Source organism: Chiloscyllium plagiosum, chromosome 24 (assembly GCF_004010195.1).
Source record: "Chiloscyllium plagiosum isolate BGI_BamShark_2017 chromosome 24, ASM401019v2, whole genome shotgun sequence".
NCBI lineage: Eukaryota > Metazoa > Chordata > Chondrichthyes > Orectolobiformes > Hemiscylliidae > Chiloscyllium > Chiloscyllium plagiosum.
In genome coordinates this window covers 2,465,636-2,490,702 of record NC_057733.1, presented here as the reverse complement: position 1 = coordinate 2,490,702, position 25,067 = coordinate 2,465,636, and the positions used below count along the sequence as shown (strand labels likewise).

The 25,067-nt window shown below is 41.1% G+C and overlaps 1 protein-coding gene across 2 annotated transcripts in view; it reads left to right on the top strand.

The window, feature by feature from the left end:
- galk1 (galactokinase 1) overlaps positions 1-24,842 on the top strand; it is a 45,633-nt gene extending 20,791 nt beyond the window's left edge. The window contains exons 5-8 of one of the 2 annotated variants that reach the window (XM_043714288.1): positions 6,542-6,723; positions 8,445-8,595; positions 10,425-10,587; positions 24,251-24,842. In XM_043714288.1, the coding sequence (XP_043570223.1) occupies positions 6,542-6,723; positions 8,445-8,595; positions 10,425-10,587; positions 24,251-24,478 (724 nt within the window). In that variant the 3' untranslated portion in view covers positions 24,479-24,842. Of the gene's footprint in view, positions 1-6,541; positions 6,724-8,444; positions 8,596-10,424; positions 10,588-12,590; positions 15,164-24,250 lie in introns of those variants that run through there. The other variant, XM_043714289.1, reaches the window with a different exon arrangement.
- Positions 24,843-25,067: the final 225 nt, after the last annotated feature.

Genomic DNA, 25,067 nt, shown 5'->3' with positions numbered 1-25,067 from the left:
TTGGAGGCTTGCGAACCTTTAGGATTCTCTTTCACAAAAGGATGTGATGGCTCAGCCATTGAGTATGGTTAGGGTAGAGATTGATACTTTTCTGATCACTAATGGCATACAGGGTTATGGGAATAGGGTGAATAAACAGCACTGAAATATTTGATCAGCCATGATTGTATTGAATGGCTGTAGGCTTGGCGAACTGAGTGGACTACTCACGTTTCTGTGTTCCTATTCTTCATCAGCCTCCAATCTAAGGAATACTATAAAATGAAATTTGGCACTGAATCACACAAGGTGATATTTGGTCAGATGACCAAAAGCTTGGTATAAAGACAGTTTGAGAGTGTGAACAGATTTAAGGATGAAATTCTAGAGATGAGGGCTTCATTGCCACTACTGGAGTGCTTAACATCAGGGATATTCAAGAACTGGAGGAGCACAAATAACTTGAATGGTTGTAGGGCTGGATATGATTACAGCTGAAAAATGTGTTGCTGGTAAAGTGCAGAAGAGAGAGGACTGGGAGATTTGAAAGCAAGGATGAGATTTCTAAAATTGAGACACTGCTAAACCAGGATTCAGGGCTAATATGCAAGCATGAATGAAGAGTTGAGTGGGACTTTAGTGTGATTTAAGATGTGGCAGCAGAGGTTTGGATGATCTCAAGGTTAGAGAGAGAGTCAAAAATGGGAGACTAGCCGGGATTGAACCAGTTAAATCCACAGGAAACCAACATATGGTTGAGGGTTTCAGCTTAAGATGAGTGAGGCAAAGGTGCAGTTGGGTAACGTCATGCAAGTGGATGAAAGGAATAATGAGAAGTGGCCGATGCAGTTGAGGAAATTGTCTTGATCTTCATGAGAATAAAACTGATCTTGGAGAAACATTTCACTCGACTGAGAATTAAGCAATGAAGGATCAAAATAATTTTCAAGCCATGTGGCTAAGTATATTAGGAAATGCTGGGGAATTGGTGCAATGTGCAGGGAAGGTGATTTCTCTGCTTATTTATTGCACTCAAATCATTTCCTCCTTGCATCTGATCTTTGGTTCCTGAAATCTCCACCCCTTAGTCCCATGGCAGTGTTTTCTTCCTGTAGCTTATGTTGACCTGTAGTGACATATGAACAATACAGCAGAACAGGGAGTTTTGTATTTTTGTGCACAAATCACCGAATGTTATTGTGCAGGTGGAATTTGGAAAGCAAATGCTAAGTTGACCTTTATTACAAAAATGTTGGAGGAAAACAGTGAAGACAGCTTATTGCAGTTGTACAGTGAGAGCATACCTAGAACTACTGGGTTTTTGGTTCTTTTTCTGAAGGAGGGATAAACTTGTCTTAGAGAATGATGAAGACTGATTCCTGAGATGAAGGAACTGTCATGTGAGGAGACTAGATCTATATGCAGTAAAGCAGAAGAATTGCTGTTGCTGAAGATACAAAATCCTTAAGGTGCCTGACAGGATAAATGCCGGAAGAATGTTTCTATTGGCTGATGTTTAGCATTAGAGGTCAAAGACTCCAAATAAGGGTTCTGCAATTTAGTTTTGAAATGAAAAATTTCTTCATTTGAAAGGCTGTGAATGTTTGTAATTTTCTTGTACTTCAGAGGAGTCTGGATACTTAGTCATTGAGTATATTGAAAACTGAAATCGACTCGATTTTTAGAATTTAAGTGAATTGAGAGGTATGGAGATAGGCCAGAATATGACATTAAGATAGAAGGTCAGCCACGATCTTTGGCAAAGGACATCCAGATCTATTGCATCTTTGTGGATAAAACATGTTTCATTCACTTTCTCGTCGTATCTCATCTCTCTCTCTCTCTCTTTCTGTGGTTCAGCTTAACCTTAATTAGAGGGCATAAATGATTCAGTTAAACTAAATTATGCTCACACCTAAATTATTGTTCTAATCTTGTTTCTATCTAATCCATGATATATTTTGACTTTAGAGTTAGGTTAGGAAATAGTCCTTTATTCCTGATGAAGGGCTTTTGCCCGAAACGTTGATTTTACTGCTCCTCGGATGCTGCCTGAACTGCTGTGCTCTTCCAGCACCACTAATCTAGGAAATAATAAAGGTGCTTTAATCTGTAGCTAATCTATGTTGTATCTGCCAGGGAGTATTTGTAGAGCACAGGACAGGAACAGGCCCTTCAGCCCATGATGTTGTGCCGAACATGATGCCGAATTAAACTAATCCCTTCTGCCTGCCTTTGGTCCATATCCCTCCATTCCTTGCATATCTTAAACACCCCTATCTTATCTGCCTTCACCACCAGCCCTGGCAGTGTGTTCCAGACTCCTACCATTCTCTGTATAAAAACTTGACCCTCATATCTCCTTTGAAATTTCCCCCTCTCACTTAAATGTATGCCCTCTAGTATTAGACATTCCAACTTTGGAAGAAGATTCTGACCATCAGCTCTATCTATGCAGCTCATAATTCTGTCAAGTCTCCCCTCAGCCTTCACTGCTCCAGAGAAAACACCTAGAGTTTTTCTAGCCTCTCCATACCCTCTAATCCAAGCAGCATTCTGGTAAACCTCTTCTGCACATTCTCCAAATCTTCCACATCCTTCCTGTAATGTGGTGATCATAATTGAATACGAGAAATTGTGAATGCGTCGGTGATTATTTTCCAGAGTTCGATAGATTCGGGATCAGTTCCTGCGGATTGGAGGGTGGCTAATGTTGTACCACTTTTTAAGAAAGGTAAGCGAGAGAAAGCAGGAAATTATAGACCAGTAATGGGAAAGATGCTGGAGTCTATTATAAAGGATGAAATTACGACACATCAGCATAGGTCAGAGTCAGCATGGATTTATGAAGGGGAAATCATGCTTGATTAATCTTCTGGAATTTTTTGAGGATGTAACTCTGAAGGTGGACGAGGGAGATCCAGTAGATGTAGTGTACCTGGACTTTCAGAAAGCTTTTGATAAAGTCCCACATAGGAGGTTAGTGAGCAAAATTAGGCCGCATTGTATTGGGGGTAAAGTACTAACTTGGATTGAAAGTTGGTTGGCTGGCAGAAAACAAAGAGTAGTAATAAACGGCTCCATTTCGGAATGCAGGCAGTTACCAGTGGGGTACCGCAGGGATCAGTGCTGGGACCGCAGCTCTTTGCAATATATATTAATGATATAGAAGATGGTATTAGTAATAACATTAGCAAATTTGCTGATGATACTAAGCTGGGTGGCAGGGTGAAATGTGAGGAGGAGGTTAGGAGATTACAGGGTGACCTGGACAGGTTAGGTGAGTGGTCAGATGCATGGCAGATGCAGTTTAATGTGGATAAATGTATGGTTATCCACTTTGGTGGCAAGAACAGGAAGGCAGATTACTACCTAAATGGAATCAATTTAGGTAAAGGGGCAGTACAAAGAGATCTGGGTGTCTTGTACACCAGTCAATGAAGGTAAGCATGCAGGCACAGCAGGTAGTGAAGAAGGCTAATAGCATGCTGACCTTCATAACAAGAGGGATTGAGTCCTTGAGTTTAGAAGACTGAGAGGGGATCTGATTGAGACATATAAGATTATTAAAAGATTGGACACTCTGGAGGCAGGAAACATGTTTCCGCTGATGGGTGAGTGCCGAACCAGAGAACACAGCTTAAAAATACGGGGTGGACCATTTAGGACAGAGATGAGGGGAAACTTCTTCACCCAGAGAGTGGTGGCTGTGTGGAATGCTCTGCCCCAGAGGGCAGTGGATGCCCGGTCTCTGGATTCATTTAAGAAAGAGTTGGATAGAACTCTCAAGGATAGTGGAATCAAGGGTTATGGAGATAAAGCAGGAACAGGATACTGATTAAGGATGATCAGCCATGATCATATTGAATGGTGGTGCAGGTTCGAAGGGCAGAATGGCCTACTCCTGCACCTATTGTCTATTGTCTATGTGTGGCCTAACCAAAGTCTTATATAGCTGCAACATGACATCCGGACTCTTGCACTCAGTTCCCTGATTAAGAAAGGCAAGTGTGCCAAATGCCACCTTTACCACCCTATTTATTTGCCTGGCTACTTTCAGGGAGCTATGAGCTTGAACCCCAAGATCCCTGTGTACACTAATGCTGAACAGGGTCCTGCCATTAATTGTATACCTTTCCTTAACATTTGATCTCCCAAAATGCAGCACCTCACACTTACCTGGTTTAAACTCCATCTGCCATTCTCTGCCCATATCTGCAACTGATCTACATCTTACTGTATCCTTTGACACCCTTCTATACTATCCACAACTTCACCTATCTTCGTGTCATCTGTAAACATACTAACTCATCCATTTACATTTTCATCCAAATCATTTATATATGTCACAAAAGCAGAGGTCTCCTGCAGAATACAACTAGTCTCGAACCTCTATCCTGAAAAATACCCTTCCACTATTACTCTCTGCCAATTCCAAATTCAAGTGGCCAAGTCACCGTGGATTCTATGCATGTTAAGCTCCTGGATGAGCTTACCATGAGGGACCTTGTCGAAAGCCTTACTAAAATCCATGTAGACAACATCCACTGCTCTACCCTCATTAATCATCTTTGTTATCTCCTTGAAAAATTCAATCAAATTAGTAAGACACGACCTGCCCCACAGAAAGTAATGCTGACTCTCTCTAATTAGGCCATGCTTTTCCAAATGCGTGTAAATCCTATCCCTAAGAATTCTCTCCAATATCTTCCCAACCACCAGTGTGAAACTCACTGGTCTGTCGTTTCCTGTATTATCCCTATTACTCTTCTTGAGCAAAGGAACAACATTAGCTGTTTGCCAGTCCTTCAAATCTCTCCAGTGGCTAGCACGATTACAAAGATCTTGGTCAAGGCCCCAGTAATCCTCTCTCTTGCCTCTCTCAACAGCCTGGGGTAGATACATCATGCCATGGGGACTTAGTTTTTTTCAAGAGACCCACGTTTCTTGATTTCAAAAGGCCACGGCCTATTAGCATGCTCCACACTAATCTCATTCTGCCCCATATTCTTCTCCTGGGTGAATACTGATGCAAAGTATTCGGTTAGGATTCTTCCCACATGCTCTGTCTCCGAACACAAGTTCCCTCCTTTATCCTTGAGTGGGTTCTTCTCCCTGTATGTATAGAATGCCTTTGGATTCTTGTGACCCTATGTTGCTAAACTCATTTCATGGTCTCTTCTTGCTCTCCTAATTCCCTGCTTGAGTTTTTTCCTGCTTTTTTTTATATTCCTCAGATACCCTGTCAATTTTAGCTTCCTAAACCTTACATATGCATCTGTTCTTCTTTTGACTAAATTTGCAATCTACCTCATTATCCAAGGGTCTCTTACCTTGCCATCCTGTTTCTTCCCCCTTACTGGAACATGTCGGTTTGAGCTCTCTTCAGCAGGTCTTTAAACAATTCCCACATATCAAACGTGGACTTCCCTGATAACAGCTCCTTCCAATTAACACTCTCCGGCTTCTGTCTAATACAGACATAACTTGCTCCCCTGCCAAATTAGTACCTTCCTGCAAGGTCCTGACTTATCCTTATTCATAGCTATCTTAAGGAGTTGTGATCACTGAAAGGTCAGTCACCTGGCCAGGCTCATTAGCCAGTTAAGGTCCAGTATGGCACCTCCTCTATTGGATGACCCCTCCAGTATACCCTCTCTGAGTGCATCTGTGATGTTCTCCCTGATTAGTAATGCAACTTTTCCACCTCTTTTACCTTCTTCTCCATATCATCTAAAACAACGAAACTCTAGAATGTTGAGCAGCCAGTCCTGTCCTTCTCTCAACCAAGTTTCTGTAATAGCCACAACATCATAGTCCCATGTACTGATCCAGGGTATAACCTGCCTTACTTATAATACTCCTTGCATTGAAATAAACACACTTCAGCCTGATAGTACCTTTGTGTTCATTTATCTGTCTCTGCCTATCCTTCCTTTCTGACTTTCTCCTTCACTTTAATCCCCCCACTTGCTGACCTGCTGCTCTGGTTCTCTACCCCTGCACTCTAGTTTAAACTATTTGATGAATCATAAAATCCCTACAGTGTGGAAGCAGACCACTCGACCCGAATCCATACTGACCCTCCGAAGAACATCCCACCCAGACCCAGCCCTCCACCCTATTCCTGTAACCCTGCATTTCTCCTGGCTAACTCACCTAGCCTGCCCATCTTTGAACTGTGGGAGGAAACCCACCCAGACACTGAGAGAATGTGCAAACTCCACACAGACAGTTGCTCTAGGGTGGGATCAAATCCAGATTCCTGACACTGTAAGGCAGCAGTGCTACCCGCTGAGCCACCATGCAGCCCTGAAGCAATAATCTGAATATCTCAAAAATAACATGCCCCAACTCAATGTGCTACAAAGTTCACAAAAGGCCCAGGAATAAGCTAGTGAGTTTTTCTCAACATTTATGGGAACCTTAATGTAAGGAAGGTGTGAGGTTAATTATTTTCATGTTTTATGACTGTTCTTTTGGATGTGCATTTGTGGTTGCCCTCAATGAGAAACACATTCATAGGGCTAGAAGTACTTAACTCCTACTGTTCCAAACTCAGGTCTTTGGAAGTTACCCCTGTGCCCCTTAATGACCCCAGTGTGGTGATCCTGATCACAAACTCCAATGTGCGACACACTCTGACAGGAAGCGAGTACCCAACTCGACGCATGCAGTGCATGGAAGCTGCAAGGGTGCTCAGGAAGGAGAGTCTCCGAGATGCTTCCATGGATGACCTGAAAGGTGTGTATTGGCTTGGCTTTTATATATTGTCTTTAAGCAGAGGTGGGTGGGGGCCAGAGAGAAAAAGCACATTGTTGATTAGCGAATAAGGAGTACTGGGGAAGATTGGTTTATGAAGTATGTGAGAGATGGATTCCATTTCTGGGGAAATCATGGTGCAGAGTCGTGTTAGTGACATTACTTGCCATTATGCAGCGTGTAAGTGACTTATATGTTACATTGTGGATCTACACTTCAACTTAGCTAGCACTTTTTCTGCTTTGGATGCATAATTGGTACTCACTCGGTTGTAAGGCACTTTGGATATCCTGAGATCATGAAAGGCATTATACAAGTGCAAGTGTTTCTTGAATCTGTTTTTGGACTTGTTGGGATAGTTAAATGACATTAGCTGTCAATCCACCCACCTAATTTACATCACTCCCCATTATCATTCTCCTTTGGTCATAACTCCCAAACTCACCCTGCAAGGATAATGCCATCACTTCCAATTTACAGCAGATTGATCCTTCTTTGTTGCTGGGTAAAAGTCCTAGAACTCCCACTCTAGTCAGATGGTGGATTCATGTCACAATGAACTATAGTGGGTCAGCAGGATGACTCATTCACCCCGATTTGAGAGCACATGATATTGGGCAACTTATGATGGTGTTACCAGTTATGCCCACATCCCATTAATTAATTTTTAAGAAACACTTAATAGAATTTAAAATTACAACCACCGTTTCTGTCTCTGTTCCTGAAAGCGCTCTCCTGTCCACTCAGTTCCATTCAGTACCAGTTTCCAGCTTGTTCAAAGTACACCAGGGACTGTGGCAGCAGAGAACTCTAATACTGATTTTATAGGGTCAGAAATTACGCCTAATCCACTGGATGTGGGTCTATGCTGGTACCAGCTCCAATCCCTTTGATTTCAATTCTGTCTTTCCCCAGTTGCTATGATGTGGTGTTTTTCCTCAAGTGTTTATCTAATTAATTCTTAAAACTACTGACTGACAATTTCAATAATAGTTTGTGTATTCAATAATAGCATTCTGTATTCTTGTCACCCAGATTAAAGGGCAGCTGTAAGCATTAACATTGAAAGGAAGCCAGATTTTGCCTAGAGTGCCTTTCAGGTTCTTAAGATGCCCCAAAGTTTGTTACAAACAATGAATGCCTTTTTGAAGTACACAAAGAATTGTGTGAGTAGCCAAGGTGCAGACAGTAAAATCCCACAGCCAGCAGACAAAATGTCTTGTGGTTATAAAATTATAGGAAATAAATGCTGATGTCTTTATCACAAGGAATGATTAGACTAAATTGTTTCTTATCATTGGCTTTGTCATCTTGAAAAGTTGGGTTAGATATCACACTATTTACTGGTTTCTCAAAGAAACACGTGCAATAAGGCCATCTCAATTGTATTTGTGGTATTCTGCTGTATGCATTTTGAGCAATATGTTTCTTAACATTATAAAACTTCAAAGTACTTTATTGTCTGTAAAGTATTTGGGATATCTTGAAATACACTATTGAATTTACTAAAGAAATATACATTTGCTTCTTCTTTGGCGTAATTCATTTCTACCTTTTGCTCCCTCTCTCTGTGCCCTACTCATGTCTTACCTTCCTCATGTGCCTCCTCCCTTTCCATTCCATCCTACTTGAACCCCCTCTTTCTCTTTCTTTCCCATGTGTCTACTTCTGCTCTGTCTGTCTCCGCTGTCTCTCGCCCTTAGCGGCTGAGGCCCATCTGGATAAGGAGGTGTATTGCAGGGCACGTCACGTCATCAGTGAAATCAAACGCACGACTGATGCAGCTGAAGCTTTGAAATCCAGGGATTACCAAGAGTTTGGGAAACTGATGGTGCAGAGCCACAATTCACTGAGGTACAAAGGAATATGGAGCAGAGAGAGGGAAGTGAGAGTAAGATGATGCTCTTAAAGTACTTTATTTCCTCAGTGGTTGAGACTGATCACCTGGTGTTATGCGATGACAGACCTGTGCCCACCAGAGTTGGACGTACCAAGTGTATGTATGTAGATATTATACAGATACCTCGTGGCACCATAGCTCAGTGTGGTATAGTGACATACTTGTACCCACTGGTACCATAGCTCACTGTGGTACAGTGACAGACCTGTACCCATAGGTACATATATACCATCCAGTATATGGCACTTTCAAGGTCAAATATTGTCTTTCATTATTAGAAGGTGTTCGGAAATCTGGAATCTATAGTGTTATGGCTGGGGTGTTTTCACAACCAAAGTGACCATGGTGTGAAAATTACACACCATTTTGCCAGTGACTGCAATCTGCACATCCAGTGCTGGATATGTACTGAATGCCAACCTCAATCCAGTGTAGGTCTGGCATCAGGTATTGTAATGTTGGTTTCCTAATGCAGCCTCACAGCCAGAGTCCAATACAACATTGAGTGGTAAAGTCTGATATTCAGAAATGATGAGTGTAGTTTGTGACATTTGTAATGATACGTCTGATCTCACCAACTCATCAGCAATCGCATCCTAGGCAAATGTTAAATCTTGACGTTCATCACACTAGAATTCCAAGTTTAATCTGAGTGACTCTTGTAGTGCCTCCTTTTAGCCATACTGAATAAGTTGTTTAAGTTATACAATAGACCTTGGCATTCCTGGGTTAGTGAGGAAAAATAAGAGATATTCTGTGCTCCAAATCACTATTTGGCATACTGCTGAATAAACTATGCTTGTGTATACTTGTGAGGCTCCATCGTTACATTCCTAAGGATGGTATTAGCAACTGATGTCCAGGTGTAGATGCCAAGGATAAGGAATTGGGCAACGTACTATAAGGTTGATACTGTTACAATACGGAGGTGAACACCTCTATTAATTAAATTATAACGTTGAAGGTGTGTACTGTACCTTTAGGACTGAGTGAATGCTGTTCTGAACTGAGAGATCACAAGCACCTGTGTATATGACCAGATGGCAGTCCCAGAGTGTACTGGAAAATTGAAAATATGTAACATTTGGCTGTGAAATGGATAACTCAGTTTTGGTTGCTGTTTTGACAGCAATTCAAATTTAACCAATCAGTTTAAATTATCCCCCAGGATTCTAAAACCCAATTGAGTTTGAATTTATTGTTTTCCCAACATTGAACCAATGAGGCGAACCAATCTTGGGGGTATACATTTTGAAAACTGGAGACAGAGAGCAACTGCCATTGAGCTAGAGAGTGTTTCCTAATTTCTTGGATCTATCAAAGGTACCTATTCATATGAAACATACACTAAAAAGCAAGAAGACAACCCAGGGAATTCAGAAGCCGGAAGAATGAAATCACAGAAGATGACAGCGTCTGTGTGGTTTTGAAATTAAGTTATGTAATTTTAGTAAGTGTCTTATTGGAACAGCAAATTGTTATAGAGTTGGAGGCAGGAAATAAGCAGTCAAAAGAAAGGGGGGCTTACGATTGTGAATAGTTGTTGTTTCATGTTCACTTTTACAGCTAAAATTAAGATAGTTATTTTCTTTAAATAGTGGAATTTGGGAGTTCTCTGTCAGTCATATTTTAATAGATTATGAGGTGAGCTTTTCTGGATGTTTGGTTTAATTAACAGAGGGTTTCACCTCCGTGTTGTAACAATACTTTCAGGATAGAAAATGTAGAACATTGGAATTAAATAGCAAAGTTCACTTCTCTCTCATTTTCTTCTGCTTGATAGAGATGATTATGAGGTCAGTTGCCCAGAACTGGATGAGCTGGTTGCTGCAGCAATGGATGGTGAGGGGGTCTACGGCAGTCGAATGACTGGAGGTGGTTTTGGCGGCTGCACGGTTACTTTATTGGACACTGCAGCTGTGGAAAATACCATCCAGCGGATAAAGGTAATGCTTGAAAAACAAAGACACAAGATCAGTTTGACCTCTGGTGAGGTGCAGACTATAGTTTATAATCTGGGTTAAGGGTAGACTTCATTTTACCTTCTGGGTTACAAGTGGGCTGCAGCTTATCTTCTGGTTTGGGGCAGACTGTAGTTTATGCTCTGTGTTAGGGGTGGACTGCAGTTTATCTTCTGAGTACAAGAGTTAGGAGGTCATGTTGCGGTTGTACAGGACGTTGGTTAGGCCACTATTGGAATATTGCATGCAGTACTGGTCTCCTTCCTATCAAAAGGATGTTGTGAAACTTGAAAGGATTTACAAGGGTGTTGCCAGGGTTGGAGGATTTGAGCTATAGGGAGAGGCTGAATAGGCTGGGGCTGTTTTCCCTGGAGCGTTGGAGGCTCCATGGTGACCTTATACAGGTTTGTAAAATCATGAGAGGAATGGATAGGATAAATAGACAAAGTCTTTTCCCTGGGGTGGGAGAGTCCAGAACTAAAGGGCATAGGTTTAAGAAGAAGATATAAAAGGGACCTAAGGGGCAACTTTTTCACGCAGAGGGTGGTGCATATATGGAATGAGCTGCCAGAGGAAGTGGTGAATGCTGGTATAATTGCAGCATTTAAATGACAGCTGTATGGGTATATGAATAGGAAGAGCTTAGAGGGATATGGGTCAAGAGCTGGAAAATGGGACTAGATTAGATCAGGATATCTGGTTGGCATGGACGTATTGGACCGAAGGGTCTGTTTTTGTGCTGTACAGCTCTATGACTCTTATTAGAGGTGGACTGCAATTTATCCATTTGGTTATTTGTGGACTGCAGTTTATCCACTGGATTAGGGGCAGACTGTAGTTTATCAACTGGATTAGGGATGGACTGTAGTTTATGCCCTAGTTTAGCTGGAATCAAGTTGAATAATTGCAGCTCTGGTTGGATTTTCCCTCCCAATGAATGTCCAATTGTATAAATGGATGCACAAATTTGAAAATGTAGGTATGTTAAATATTTCTACAGATGGGGTGAACCAAAACAATCTTAATTAGGTATGAGCAATTTCAAAGTGAAAGTAGGTTATTCACCAATGGCAATAAGGGTGGTGAAAATCTACAATTCTCTTCCCTCAACTTAGCTGTGGGTTCTGGGGAACAATGTAGTTCTCAAGACTGATTGGCTGTTAGTTTTTATTGTATTCATTCAGAGAGGTGGGCACTGATGACTGGCCAGCATTTATTGCCCAACTCTAGCTGTCCTTGAGAAGCTGGTGGTGAGTTGCCTTCTTGAACTGCTGCAATCCATAACAGGAGGCTCAGTTGTTATGGGTCTGGAATAACTCTGACTCTGCTAATAGACTTCTAGTTTCTGGGTTTGCCTCTATCATTGTTGCTGAATTCTGGGAACTGTATTCATCTGTTTCAATGGACCAGAACGCTTTGCATTTTAGTTAGCTCCTCAACTTAACACAATGCTTCATTAATCTTTCCTCTTCTATGTCTAACCACAGTGGGACAGAATTAATCCATTCTTGGAATCTATTAATTTTTAGTCCCACTGGTGACTGTCTTTCATGTTAATGTCTGGAATGTATATTACTGATGGGCTTTACTTAGCAATTTACCTGCCGCCTGCTTCTTATCCTGCTTGTCCTCTAACCGAGGCACTTGGGGTTTTTTCTCTTGCATTTTTCACTTTCCTGATCTTAAAGTGTTAAGGACATTCTGCATCTATTAGTAGCCCTCCTTGAGTAGTCTCTTGGCTTCCCATCTCCGTTTTGGTTTCATGTATTTAATATTTGACTTGCCTGTGTAGTTTCTTCTTCTGACAGCAAGTACTAATAAAAATAATAATATGGCCTCTGCTTGTTTTCAGTCATGTGGGGTGCAGTCAGGTAGCACCCCAGTCTCTTTGACCTTTTAGCATCTTGCCCTGAACAGGTCAATGCAAACATTGGCTTTCTAACCAGAAGATTCTTTGCAGAACATAAGTTACCATCTTTAATTAACAGGACACGTACAGTGGAACTGCAACATTCTATTTAGCTAAACCGTCCAGTGGTGCCCATGTACTGAAACTGTGAGAACATATTCTTACCAACTCAAGACAGACAATTATCTACATCCAATCGAGGGAGCCGTGTAACAATCCACAAAGCGACTCTCGCCTGATCCCTGTATATTGGAAGAAACGTTTTTTGACCATGTGAGAGAGAAAACATTTTTCAGAAAGTTTAACAAAAACTGACTGCTGGATGACAAAACTGAAACCAGCTGACTCCTCGTGAGGAATCAGATAATATGGACTTTAATCCATTGGATTCACTTGGCTTAGGGTTCAGTACTGCACCATAGAACCTAACACAGCCATTGTGCAGATATAATTGGGAAAGCTATCTGTCATCTGTTGTATTGTAACTAGTTTGCAGGAGTCGCCAGTCTCTATCCCAGGCCGTCTATGTTTATCCCAAGGCTGCTTGTTGCATATTGAGTTTGTAAGTAAGGCAGGTGAATGGAGTTGAGATACAGATCAGCCATGATCTAATTGAATGAAAGAATGAAAAGGTCATTCAGCCCCTCGAACCTGGTCTGCCATTTAAAAAAGATCATGGCTGATTGTGGCATAACACCACTTTCTTTTGTTGCCCTCATAATCCTTGATTCCCTTGGCAATAAAAAATCTGCCTAAGTCAGCCTTGAATATATTCAGTGAAGATTGCTGGAATAGATATGAGGGGCTGAATATTCTGCTCCTGTTTCAATGCTCTTACCATTTTGTACTTGACAAAAATTTAGTGTCTCCCAGCATTGCTGCACATGGCAGTCTTCTGTTGGCAAATTGATTAGGCTTTTTGTTTTATTTTGGAGAAATTGACTTTTACTAGAATATGATTTCAGGGGCACCAGACCCCTCTCTCCTTTAATAGCAGATCCACATGGTCATTCTCTGTGTTTGAGCCTACGCTGTGAGTATTGATGGATTACTACTACTGCACAAGGATTGCTTGATGTCTGCGCCTGCAGGTCTCATCAGAACTCACTGCATTGTGATCGAGCATTGAACCCAGGAATTTGTGAGATTCCTTACCAACCCAGGCTATGGATGTAGCCCACTGAGCCATCCAGAGAAGAGTTGAATTATTGCTGGTGTGTTATGATAAGCACATGAGGATGTGACAAACTGTTACTTCTTGGTATATGGTACTATTTGGCCCAGGTTTTCTGTTGTTTCTCATTAAAGTTTAGGGTACATTTTGTACAAATTCACATTTCAGCTATTCTTTGAGAAATCCATATTTTACACTCAAAAAATCCAGCAATACAAAACAAAACAGCTGTTGCTGTAGAAACACTTTGTACAATGGTCTGAAGTGTTTGCTATTTTAATTCAATGAACCTTAAAAGAAATTGCACAATACATGTCTTCCACGGTACATTTTTGAAGTTAGTCAGAGAAATTACATTACCTGCAAATTCAAATTCTAGCACTGTTCCATTAGATCAGGGATGATCTATCATTGACTGGCATTAGTTTTATAACCATTACTACGTTTACTTAGGAAAAAGTCTATCCGTCTCAGTCTTGAAATTCAGTTTTCAGCAGAGGAAATAGTTTCCTCTTTCACCTTCCTTTGACCACCTAAAACACTCATCACTCCTTAAACCTCTACTAGTCACAATAGATTACAGTCTATATACAGCCAATAATACAAACTATGCACACACTGAGCACTCCTAATGGAGTTGATTTTATATGTGGTGAGTTGTTAAATTTAAATGCAGTTGCCTTTTGGGGTTGCTTGTACCCCTCCCTCATTTCCCCAAAGCAAGTTCCCACTCACCTACTCTTCACCTAGTCTCTGTTGTTTCCTTTTGTCTCTCTAAAAACTTTGTTGAGGACCAATGGACTATTATTTGAGGCACCATTGCTGCTGCTAATGGCCTGGTGACAAGTGACAGTAGTACAGTCACTGATCTTGTTTATCACTTGAATGAAACTCATGTTTCTGCTGTTGAGTTGGGAAACACCATTAATGGAGCCTGATTGTTGGGAATTGCATATTGTTTTATCAACTTGGAATTGTTTAACTCCTGAAGGTGAGGGACAGTGGTGATAATATCTGGAGCATTGTCAAAGTAGAGACATTTGTTAATATGGAGCTCAGAAAAAGCACAAATTTGGTGCAAAATTCCCACTACACTGCCCAGGCACTAAATGTTAGGGGATAATTGTTACTTGAGTTTCAAATTTTCTGACTTTCAATTAATAGTACCAAAGTGGTATGTAATGTGTGTCAATTCCTGAATTTGTGTTGATGGCAGGTTAAGATTGAATACAAAATCAGGACATTTAAATAAAGTCTTGAATTTGTATAGCACCTTTCACAAACTCTGAACACTCCAAAGTACTTCCTAGTCAAAGTGTGTTGTTGAATTGTTAGTGTTATTCTGTAAGAGACATGGCAGACAGTTTCCAGACTACTGTAACTCATGATTTGGAGATGCCGGTGTTAGACTGGGATGTACAAAGTTAAAGATCACACAACACCAGGTTATAGCCCAACAGGTCTATTTGGAACCACTAGCTTTCGGAGCACTGCTCCTTCATCAGATGGTTGTGGAGTATAAGATACCTGTTGGACTATAACCTGGTGTTGTGTGATCTTTAACTATAACTTATGACACAGTTTAGCCAGATACCAGAAACAGTTGTGCATATGCATTCAGCTTGCATAGCATTTCCTACTGCATGTGAGTTCCTCAAATCCCTTTATGCCTTAGTAATAGTTATAACTCAATCAAATTTATCATGATTCTGAGTTTTAGCATGGCAGAATTTAAGAATTAATACTTTGTTTTAAAGAATGTCTATTGCCTACTTTAGAATGACAAGCTTTACTACTTTTGGGAATGTTTGGATTATTGTTAGTAACCACTAAAGAACATTTAATTTGGCCATAAAAGGTCAATGATTTTCATTGTGCTATAGTGCATAGTTAATTCATGGACAATAATCAGAAATTTATGACCAGAAGAGGACTGTACTGGCTCTTCAAGCTCTTCAGTTGATTAGAACAAATGTTTTAAAGATTTTTTTGCACAAGACGATACCACTCTCCAATTAAAAATGTAGTTATCTACTTTTGTGGAGAGTAATAAGGAGCCAATGACCAAGATTATTTTTGAGTTAAAGCATGAATACATTTTTAACTGTTAAATGTGAGAAAAATAATAAAAAATGCACCATCAAGCATATGGTCTCCGAGTAGTCACTTGCACGCCTCTCCCTCCACCCCCAACCCACAGGTACAAAGGTAAAAGAAAATAGTGTCCAAAAAAATGGTTTAGTATTTTGGTTGTCTTTGAGACCTAAGATATTAGTTTGAGGGCAATTTTGATTAGCTGGCTTCTTGAATACAGACTATTGTAGCAAATATTACAGTTATTGAAAAGTGTCAATTCCTCAATGATTTTTCTCCAGCTGTTTCTGTGGGAATCAGATGCCATCTTCTTTAGAGGGGGAAAGTGGAGACAGAAACCTTATAACTTTTGCTCAAATGCTCTCGGAACCTTCTTTGAACTACTAGTCCAGTGTGTATTTCCAGAATATTCTTTTGGGTTGGTCTGTCTGTGATGGCTATTATGTCAGTGTTCCATTCTTTAAATTGTTAATGTCACTCTGAGACCATGATAGGATTTTATAGGTGAAAACCTGACTGGACAGTCCACTTTCAGTTTCTGTGGACCATTGGCAGATTTACCCCATTATCCTGTGAACAAGATGTGAGTAGGGGTGGTTTCTATGTGCCTATTGTCATACTGACTTTCAAATTTAAATCTTTGTTCCAGCAATATTCATAGTCAAGCAGCTTTGTCCCCATGCAGAAACAAGCCCAAAGATGTGCAGGTCAGGTGAATTGACCATGGTAAATTGCCCATAGTGTTAGGTGCATTAGTCAGAGGGAAATGGGTCTGGGTGGGTTATTCTTTGGAAGGTCTTGTAGACTTGTTGGGCCAAAGGGCCTGTTTCCACACTGTAGGGAATCTAATCTAATCTAATTTGAATGGATTCTGGGTAATCCAAGATGTAGGACGAGAGAAAATTGTGGCTGTAAATGTTACTGCTTTTTTGAGATTTTTTTTCAGTGTTGGAGCTGATTTCCTCGATTCCTTAGAGCAGTAGTTACTATTTTATAAGCTATTGCATTGTTTTGGAACTTTTGGAAAAAACAGATTAAAACAACAGTACTTTAAAGAGAGCAGCTACCACATGGGAGGTGAAAAAAGGGAGCAGTGAACCTGCACAGCTGACTGCCTGTACTGTGTTGTTTCAAACATCTCTGGACATCAGAATTTGGTCGAAGAAATATAAGCAAACAGTAAATTTCACAACTGATCTTAGAGAAACCTCAGTACATATATTCGGAGCTGCTCACAGCAGGGAACAACTAATTTTTTTTAAGTCTAACCATTCTTGTGTTTTATTTTGTAAGTCTGTAATAATGAATAGGGTGGTTTTTTTTGTTTATTTGCTTTAGGAGATCTGTCTCTAAAGTATTTTTGGAATATAAAACATAGGCACATAGTTAACTTTGAGTGGTGTTTTTAAAGCAGAACGACTGCTATTTTCTGGATTTGCAGATTGTTAAGATGCAAAAATGGCCTGTAGTGGAGTGATGTGCTCTATCTGATGTGGGAGATTTGGGAGAATTTCAATGTTACAAATGATTATGTCTACAGGAAGTATGTTTGGTTGCGAATCCAATCAGATCGCATAGACAGGTTAGAGCGGCAGTTAGAGGCAATGAGGAATTTACAGAAGCTGGGGTGTGATGGATGGCAGTTTCAGGAAGGTAGAAAAACTGCAGATACAGTCAGGTAGATGAGTTACTTTTAGGAAAGGCAAGAGAGGGTAGGCAGAAAGTGCAGGAGTTTCCTTTGGCTATCCCCATCTCAAACAAGTATGCTGTTTTGGAAAACATAGGGAGTGATGGACTCTCAGAAGAGTGTAGCACCAACAGCAAAGTTTCTGGTCCCAAGACTAGCTCTAATGTAATGAGGATTATATCAGTTTACAAGTGATTTGATTGTGACAGGGACTCTCTAGTCAGAGGCATAGACAGATGTTTCTGCAGCCAGCAACAAGATATCAGATTGATGTGTTGTCTCCTCGGTGTCAGGATCAAGGATGTCTCGGAGAGAGTGCAGAATATTCTCACAGAGGAGGGAGACCAACAGGTGGTTGTTATACACATTGGAACCAAAGACATAGAGTCATAGAGATGGAAACAGACCCTTCAGTCCAACCTGTCCATGCCAACCAGATATCCCAACCCAATCTAGTCCCACCTGCCATCACCCGGCCCATATCCCTCCAAACCCTTCCTATTCATATACCCATCCAAATGCCTCCTAAATGTTGCAATTGTACCAGACTCCACCACATCCTCAGGTAGCCCATTCCATACACGTACCACCCTCTGCGTGAAAAAGTTGCCCCGTAGATCTCTTTTATATCTTTCCCCTCTCACCCTAAACCTATGCCCTCTAGTTCTGGACTCCCCGACCCCAGGGAAAAGGCTTTGTCTATTTATCCTATCCATGCCCCTCATAATTTTGTAAACCTCTATAAGGTCACCCTTCAGCCTCCGACGGTCCAGGGAAAACAGCCCCAGCCTGTTCAGCCTCTCCCTATAGTTCAAATCCTCCAACCCTGGCAACATCCTTGTAAATCTTTTCTGAACCCTTTCAAGTTTCACAACATCTTTCTGATACGAAGGAGACCAGAATTGCACGCAATATTCCAACAGTGGCCTAACCGATGTCCTGTACAGCCGCAGCATCACCTCCCAACTCCTGTACTCAATACTCTGACCAATAAAGGAAAGCATACCAAACGCCTTCTTCACTATCCTATCTACCTGCGACTCCAGTTTCAAGGAGCTATGAACCTGCACTCCAAGGTCTCTTTGTTCAACAACACTCCCTCGGACCTTACCATTAAGTGTATAAGTCCTGCTAATATTTGCTTTCCCAAAATGCAGCACCTTGCATTTATCTGAATTAAACTCATAGAAGGTGAAAAGGACAAGATTCTGAGGCGAGAATATAGGAAAGTAGACTGAAGGGTTAAAATAAGTAGGTCCTTGAGGGTTGTAATATCTGAATTACTTCTGTTGCCCTGTGCTAGTGAGAGTAGGAATAGGAGCGTAGAGCAGAAAAGGATATACCTGATCTGAAAGTTAAAGTTATAAATTGGAGGAAGGCAAATTTCAATGGTATTAGGCAAGCACTTTCAAAAGTTTTTAAGGGTGGATATTCATAGGTAAAGGGATGACTGGAAAGTGGAAAGCCTTAAAAAATGAAGTTCCTTTTAGGGTGAAAGGCAAGACTGGTAGGTGTAGGGCATGCTGGATGACTAGAGAAATTGAGATTCTGGTCAAGAAAAAGAAACAAACTTATGTCAGGTATAGACAGCAGGGATCGAGTGAATCCTGAGAGAAGTGTGAGGACAGTAGGAGTATACATAAGAGAAATCAGGAGGCAATAAGTGGACATGAGATAGCTCTGGCATATAGGGTTAGGGAGAATCCAAAGGGTTTTTACAAATACATTAAGGGTAAAAGAGTAACTGGGGAGAGACTAGGGCCCCTTAAAAATCAGTGAGATCATCAATGTGTGGAAGCAAATTACTGCAGATGCTGGAACCTGAACTGAAAACCAAAGATGCTGAAGGTCACAATGGGTCAGGCAGCATCCATGGAAAGAAAGTAAGCTAATGTTTCGAATATAGATGACTTCATCAGAGCTGAAGCCTATGTGTGCTACCGCAGGGGTTGGGTGAGATACTGAATGAGGTTTTTGCATCAGTGTGGAGAAGTATATGGAAGCTAGAGAACTTGGGGAAAGAAATAGCGATATCTTGAAAAGCATCCATAATACAGAGGGGGAAGTGCTGGACAACTTAAAATGCATAAAGATGGATAAATCCCTGGAATGGATCAGGTGTACCCTGGAACTCCGTGGGAAGCTAGGGAAGTGATTGCTGGGTCCCTTGCTGAGATTTTTGTATCATTGATAGCCACAGGTGTGGTGTGAGAAGATTGGAGGTTGGCTAATATGGTGCCTTTATGTCAGAAAGGTGGTAAGGAAAAGACCAGTGAGCCTAACATCAGTGGTCGGCAAGTTGTTGAAAGGAATCCAGATGGACAGGATTTACGTGTATTTGGAAAGGCAAGGGGTTTAATCTACATAGACGTGAGGTGCTATATTTTGGTAAGACTAATCAGGACAAGACTTACACATTTAATAGTAAGGTCCTGGGGAGAGTTGCCTAATAGAGATCTAGGATTACAGTTTCATAGTGCCTTGAAAGTGGAGTCACAGGTAGATAGGGTTTTGAAGAAAGTGTTTGGTATGTTTGCCATTATTGGTCAGTGCATTGAGTGTAGGAATTGGGAGGTCATATTGCAGTTGTACTGGACATTGGTTTGGCCTCTTTTTGAATACTGCATTTAATTCTGGCCTCCCTTCCAAAGGAATGATATTGCATTTGAAAGGGTTCAGAAAAGATTTGCAGAAAGGATGGTGCCGTGATTGGAGGGTTTGAACTATAGGGAGAGCCTGCTTAGGCTGGGGCTATTTTCTCTGGAGCATTGGAGGCTGAGGGGTAATAGAGGTTTATAAAATTATGAGAGGCATGAAAAGAGTGACTAGTCAAGGTCTTTTCCACAGAGTAAGGGAATTCAAAACTAGAGGGCATAGGTTTAAGCAGAAGAGGGAAAGATGTAAAAGGGACCTAACGGGCAACTTTTTGTGCCCGGTATGGAATGAGCTGCCAGACGAAGTGGTGGAGGCTCGTAAAATTACAGCATTAAAAAGACATCTGGATGTGTATATGAATAGGAAGGATTTGATGGGATATGGGCCAAATGCTAGCAAATGGGACTTGTAATTTAGGCTGGTTGGCAAGAAAGAGTTGGACCGAAGGGTCTATTTCGATGATATACTTCTCTCTATGACTCTATGGTCTCAATGTGAGCCATACGGTTATAGAATGATGAATTTTAATTCTAGGTAACTACCAATTTGGATAGCCTTTTCCAGATATGATTGTCTGTAATAGACATTAGGTATTCCTTTGTATAATCCTGGAATTTGGATACTTTCAGGCAGATTACTTTATTTTAGTAACTTTTTAAAAGTGATTAGCTCATTTCTAACTTTTATTTCCTCTCAACCTCAAAGTCCATTATATTAGGATTCTGGATAATCCAAACTAGAGAACTGGAAAAGAAAATTATGGCTGTTAGAACTGCTCCGTTTTTGAGATATTTTAACTGTTGGAGGTGATTTCCTTGAATTCCAGGAGCAGCAGTTACCGTTTTATATGCTGTTGCATTGTTTTGGAACTTTGGAGGAAAAAAATCAAAACAACAGCACTTTTAAAAGGGAGAAGGACAGACAAAAAGCAGCAGATGGTCAGTGAAGGAGAGAAAGAAAGTAACCTACACTGCTAACTAACACAGCAGTAAATCTGTGCAGTTACTGCCTTTGCTGTTTGAATTCATGTATCTCTGGACTTCAAAGTGCGTCGAGGAAAACGTAACAAACAGCAAAATTCACAACTGATCTTGGGAGAGCTCACAGCGTAGGAACAGATAAGTGCATAGATTTTAAGTGTAGCCTTGCTGTAAATCTACAATAGTGAGTACAGTGAGTTCTTTCTTGATTATATTGTTTTATTGAGATCTGTCTCTTGATTTTAAAAATATAAGCCATAAGTATTAAGTTAGCCTGGAGCAGTGTTTTTTTTTAAGAGCATTAAGGTGGTGCTATTTTCTGGATTAGTAGATTGTGAAGGAGCAATGTTGGCCTTTGTCTTCTTGTCGGATGTGGGAGTTTTGGGAGTGTTTACATGTTACTGAGGATTACATTTGCAGGAAATGTTTTTGGTTCAAATCTTATCAGATCAAATGGATCAATTGGAGCCACAGCTAGAGGCAATGAGGAATTTACAAGAGCTAGGGGGTATGATGGATGGCAGTTATAGGAAGGGAAAAAAGCCGCAGATACAGTCAGATGGGTTAACTACAAGAAAGGTAGGATGGGTAGGCAGGTCATGCAGGAGTCTTCTCAAAGGTAGAAGACAGGGTGGTGGTGGAGGGTTATTTTTCAGACTGGAGGCCTGTGACCAGTGGAGTGCCACAAGGATCGGTGCTGGGTCCTCTACTTTTTGTCATTTACATAAATGATTTGGATGTGAACATAAGAGGTTCAGTTAGTAGGTTTGCAGATGACACCAAAGTGGAGCCAGGGAACTACAGACCACTACAACAGTGGGAGAGAAACTAATTGAGAAAGCAGTGAAGGAGAGGCAGGCTTTGATCAGGAATAGACAATATGGCTTTGTCAGAGGGAAGTCATGACTAACAAATCTAGTGGAATTTTCCGACGAGGTTGTCAAATGTTTGGATGAAGGTATTGCAGTTGATGTAGTTTACATGGATTTCAGCAAGATGTTTCCCACATGGGAAATTGAAAAAGAAGGTAAAAGCTCCTGGGATCCAGGCTAGCTTAGCAAAATGAATGTGCAGTGGTGTTACACAGGGATCAATAATGGGTCCCTTTATTGTTCGTGATATTTGTAAAACATGTAGATGAGAATGTGGGAGGGATGATAAGTTTGTGGATGTAACAAACGTTGGGGGACGGTTGATGGAAGGAAGGTCTTGGGTTACAGGAGAATACAAACTTAAGTGGGCAGATCAATGGCACATGAAACTTAACACTGGTAAATGTGAAGTGATACACTTTAGAAGAAGCAACAAGATAAGGGAACACTGAATGAATGGCAAGACACCAGGAAGCTCAGAGGAATAGAGACATCTTGGGGTGCTTGTCCACAGATCACTGAAGGTGATAGGACAGGTTAAGGAGTTAAGAAGGCATGTGGGAAGTTTGCCTTGGCAGTCTTGGCATAGATTATAAGAGTAAGGATGTTATGTTGGACCTGTACAGAACTTAGTTTAAGCCATAGCTGGAGTAATGTGTGCAATTTTGGTCACCACATTGATAGGAAAGATGTGATTGCATCGAAACGGGTGCAAACTAAATTCACCAGAAAAAGAAATGAAACTGGATTTTGGAAATCAGAAACAAAAACAGAAATTGCTAGGAAAAATTCAACAGGTCTGGCAGCAGCTGTGGAGAGGAACATTTTGGGTTTAGTGATCCTTCTTCAGACCTGTTCTGGCCAGATTCACCAGCATATTGCCTGGAATGGAGCATTTAGCTATAAAAAGCTGGCTAAGCTTGGGTTGTGTGATTTTTGGTGTAGTGAAGATTGAGGGGAACCTGATTGAGATATATAAAGTACTGAACGGTTTGGATAAGGTAAATAGAAAGTAGCTGTTCCCCATAGTTGAACGGTCAATATCAAGGGACATAATTTTAAAGTAAAAGGTGGGAAGTTCAGAGGGGATTTGAGGACAAACATTTTCACCCAGAGGCTGGCGGAGGTCCAGATTGAACCACCAGGGAGGAGAGTTGAGATGGGAAACCTCACAACTACTCAGATGAGCACTTGAAATTTCATAACATTCACGACTATGGGCCCGAAGCAGGAAGTTTAAGTACTACTATATTTTGAGTACAGACTTGATGGGATAAGGGGTCTCTTCTCTACTGTCTGCTTCTAGAAAATAGAATCTTATATGCCAGGGCTGGATTAGAACAATACTGAAACCTGGCAAATTGAGGAGTTGCTGCATAAATTTGGTACCAAGGGAATTATCTTGTTGAAAATGTGTTGCTGGAAAAGCGCAGCAGGTCAGGCAGCATCCAAGGAGCAGGAGAATCGACGTTTCGGGCATGAGCCCTTCTTCAGGACCTGAAGACGTTCCTGAAGAAGGGCTCATGCCTGAAACGTCGATTCTCCTGCTCCTTGGATGCTGCCTGACCTGCTGTGCTTTTCCAGCAACACATTTTCAGCTCTGATCTCCAGCATCTGCAGTGCTCACTTTCTCCTAGAATTATCTTGTTGACCAATCTAAGAATACTCCCAAGAGGACAACTTGTCTGGCAATTGGCAACCACACTTTATGCTGCATGTTTCCCTGGAGACACTGCAGAATTTTAAGGCACTACTAAGCTAAGTATACCACCATTTACCTTGTATATATCTCACATATATCATTTTAGATTTTGTGTACAGAACCTCAATATTAGTCACTTGCTCTCTTGACTATTAACCTTGTCCACAAGACACTGCCTTTTGACCCTGTGCCACTGAAATGTTGACCATCCAGCTTTCCTCCGTGTTCCCATGTTAGTTGATATTGTTAATATTTCCCTCTTCAGATGTTATCTGCCACTTTCCATAGAGCACTGTGCTTATAAATTACTGCTACCTTCCTTTCCTCTCCAAAGTCCATGAATACCACCTCCTAAATCAGTGCCCAGTGTTAGTATCCCTCCAATCAGATTTGTACCAGTCACAAATGACATGCAGCATTAAGTTTGAATGATAATGGAATAGTGTAGGTTAGATGGGCTTTAGATTGGTTTCACAGGGTGGCGCAACAGTGAGGGCCGAAGGGACTGTACTACGCTGTAATATTCTATGTTCTATGTCTGCCTGTTGCAAACTAACCCTCCTCCTCCTCCTCAGACTGTCTGCAGCTTTGACATGGATATTCACACCTACCTGCTTCACTGCCTCTCCACTGTCATCCTGCTGGGCCAGATGGCACTCACTTGGTCTCATCAATCTAATCAACCAGAAAATCATCTCAATTTGCTGTTGTTCCTACTCCTACATCCATGTTGTTCCCAAGGATCTATCCTTGGTTGCTTCTTTCTTCTCATTCACATGGCACCTCTTGGTTATATGATCTGAAAACCCAGCATCATAACAACATTGACAATATCCAGCTCTATAACTCTTGATTCTTTTTTGATGGGTCAACCATTTGGCATTTATTGAGCAGAAATTTCCACCAATTAAATGCTGGAAAGACTGAAACCATTATCTTTAGCCCCAGTTCAAACTGCATTCTGTAGACACTGTTTCTACCTCTCTTCCTGCCAACTGAGCTGAATCTAACTGTTCATAACTTTGTGTCCTATTTGATCCTAAGATGGCCTTCTAATCACTTATTCGCACCATCAATTGCACCAGGTCTCATCACCCTGTACTTATTGACCCACATTGGATCCCACATAAGCAAAGCCTCAATTCCCAGCCTGGTTTTCAAATCTCTTCTAGGTCATGACTGCTCCCTATCTTGAGAATGTCAAGTTCTACAAACAGCTTATCTTCTGAGCTGCTCAGGTACATTGTCCACTCTGGGCTGTGCGGGGAGCAAACAGGCCACACATAAGCAGCAGCCCCTTTCTGGTACACACATGTATGGCCATGTAATAAACTAAGTGGACTGACCGTACAGAATTAACAGGAATGTTCCTTTAACCTTCTGAGATATCTT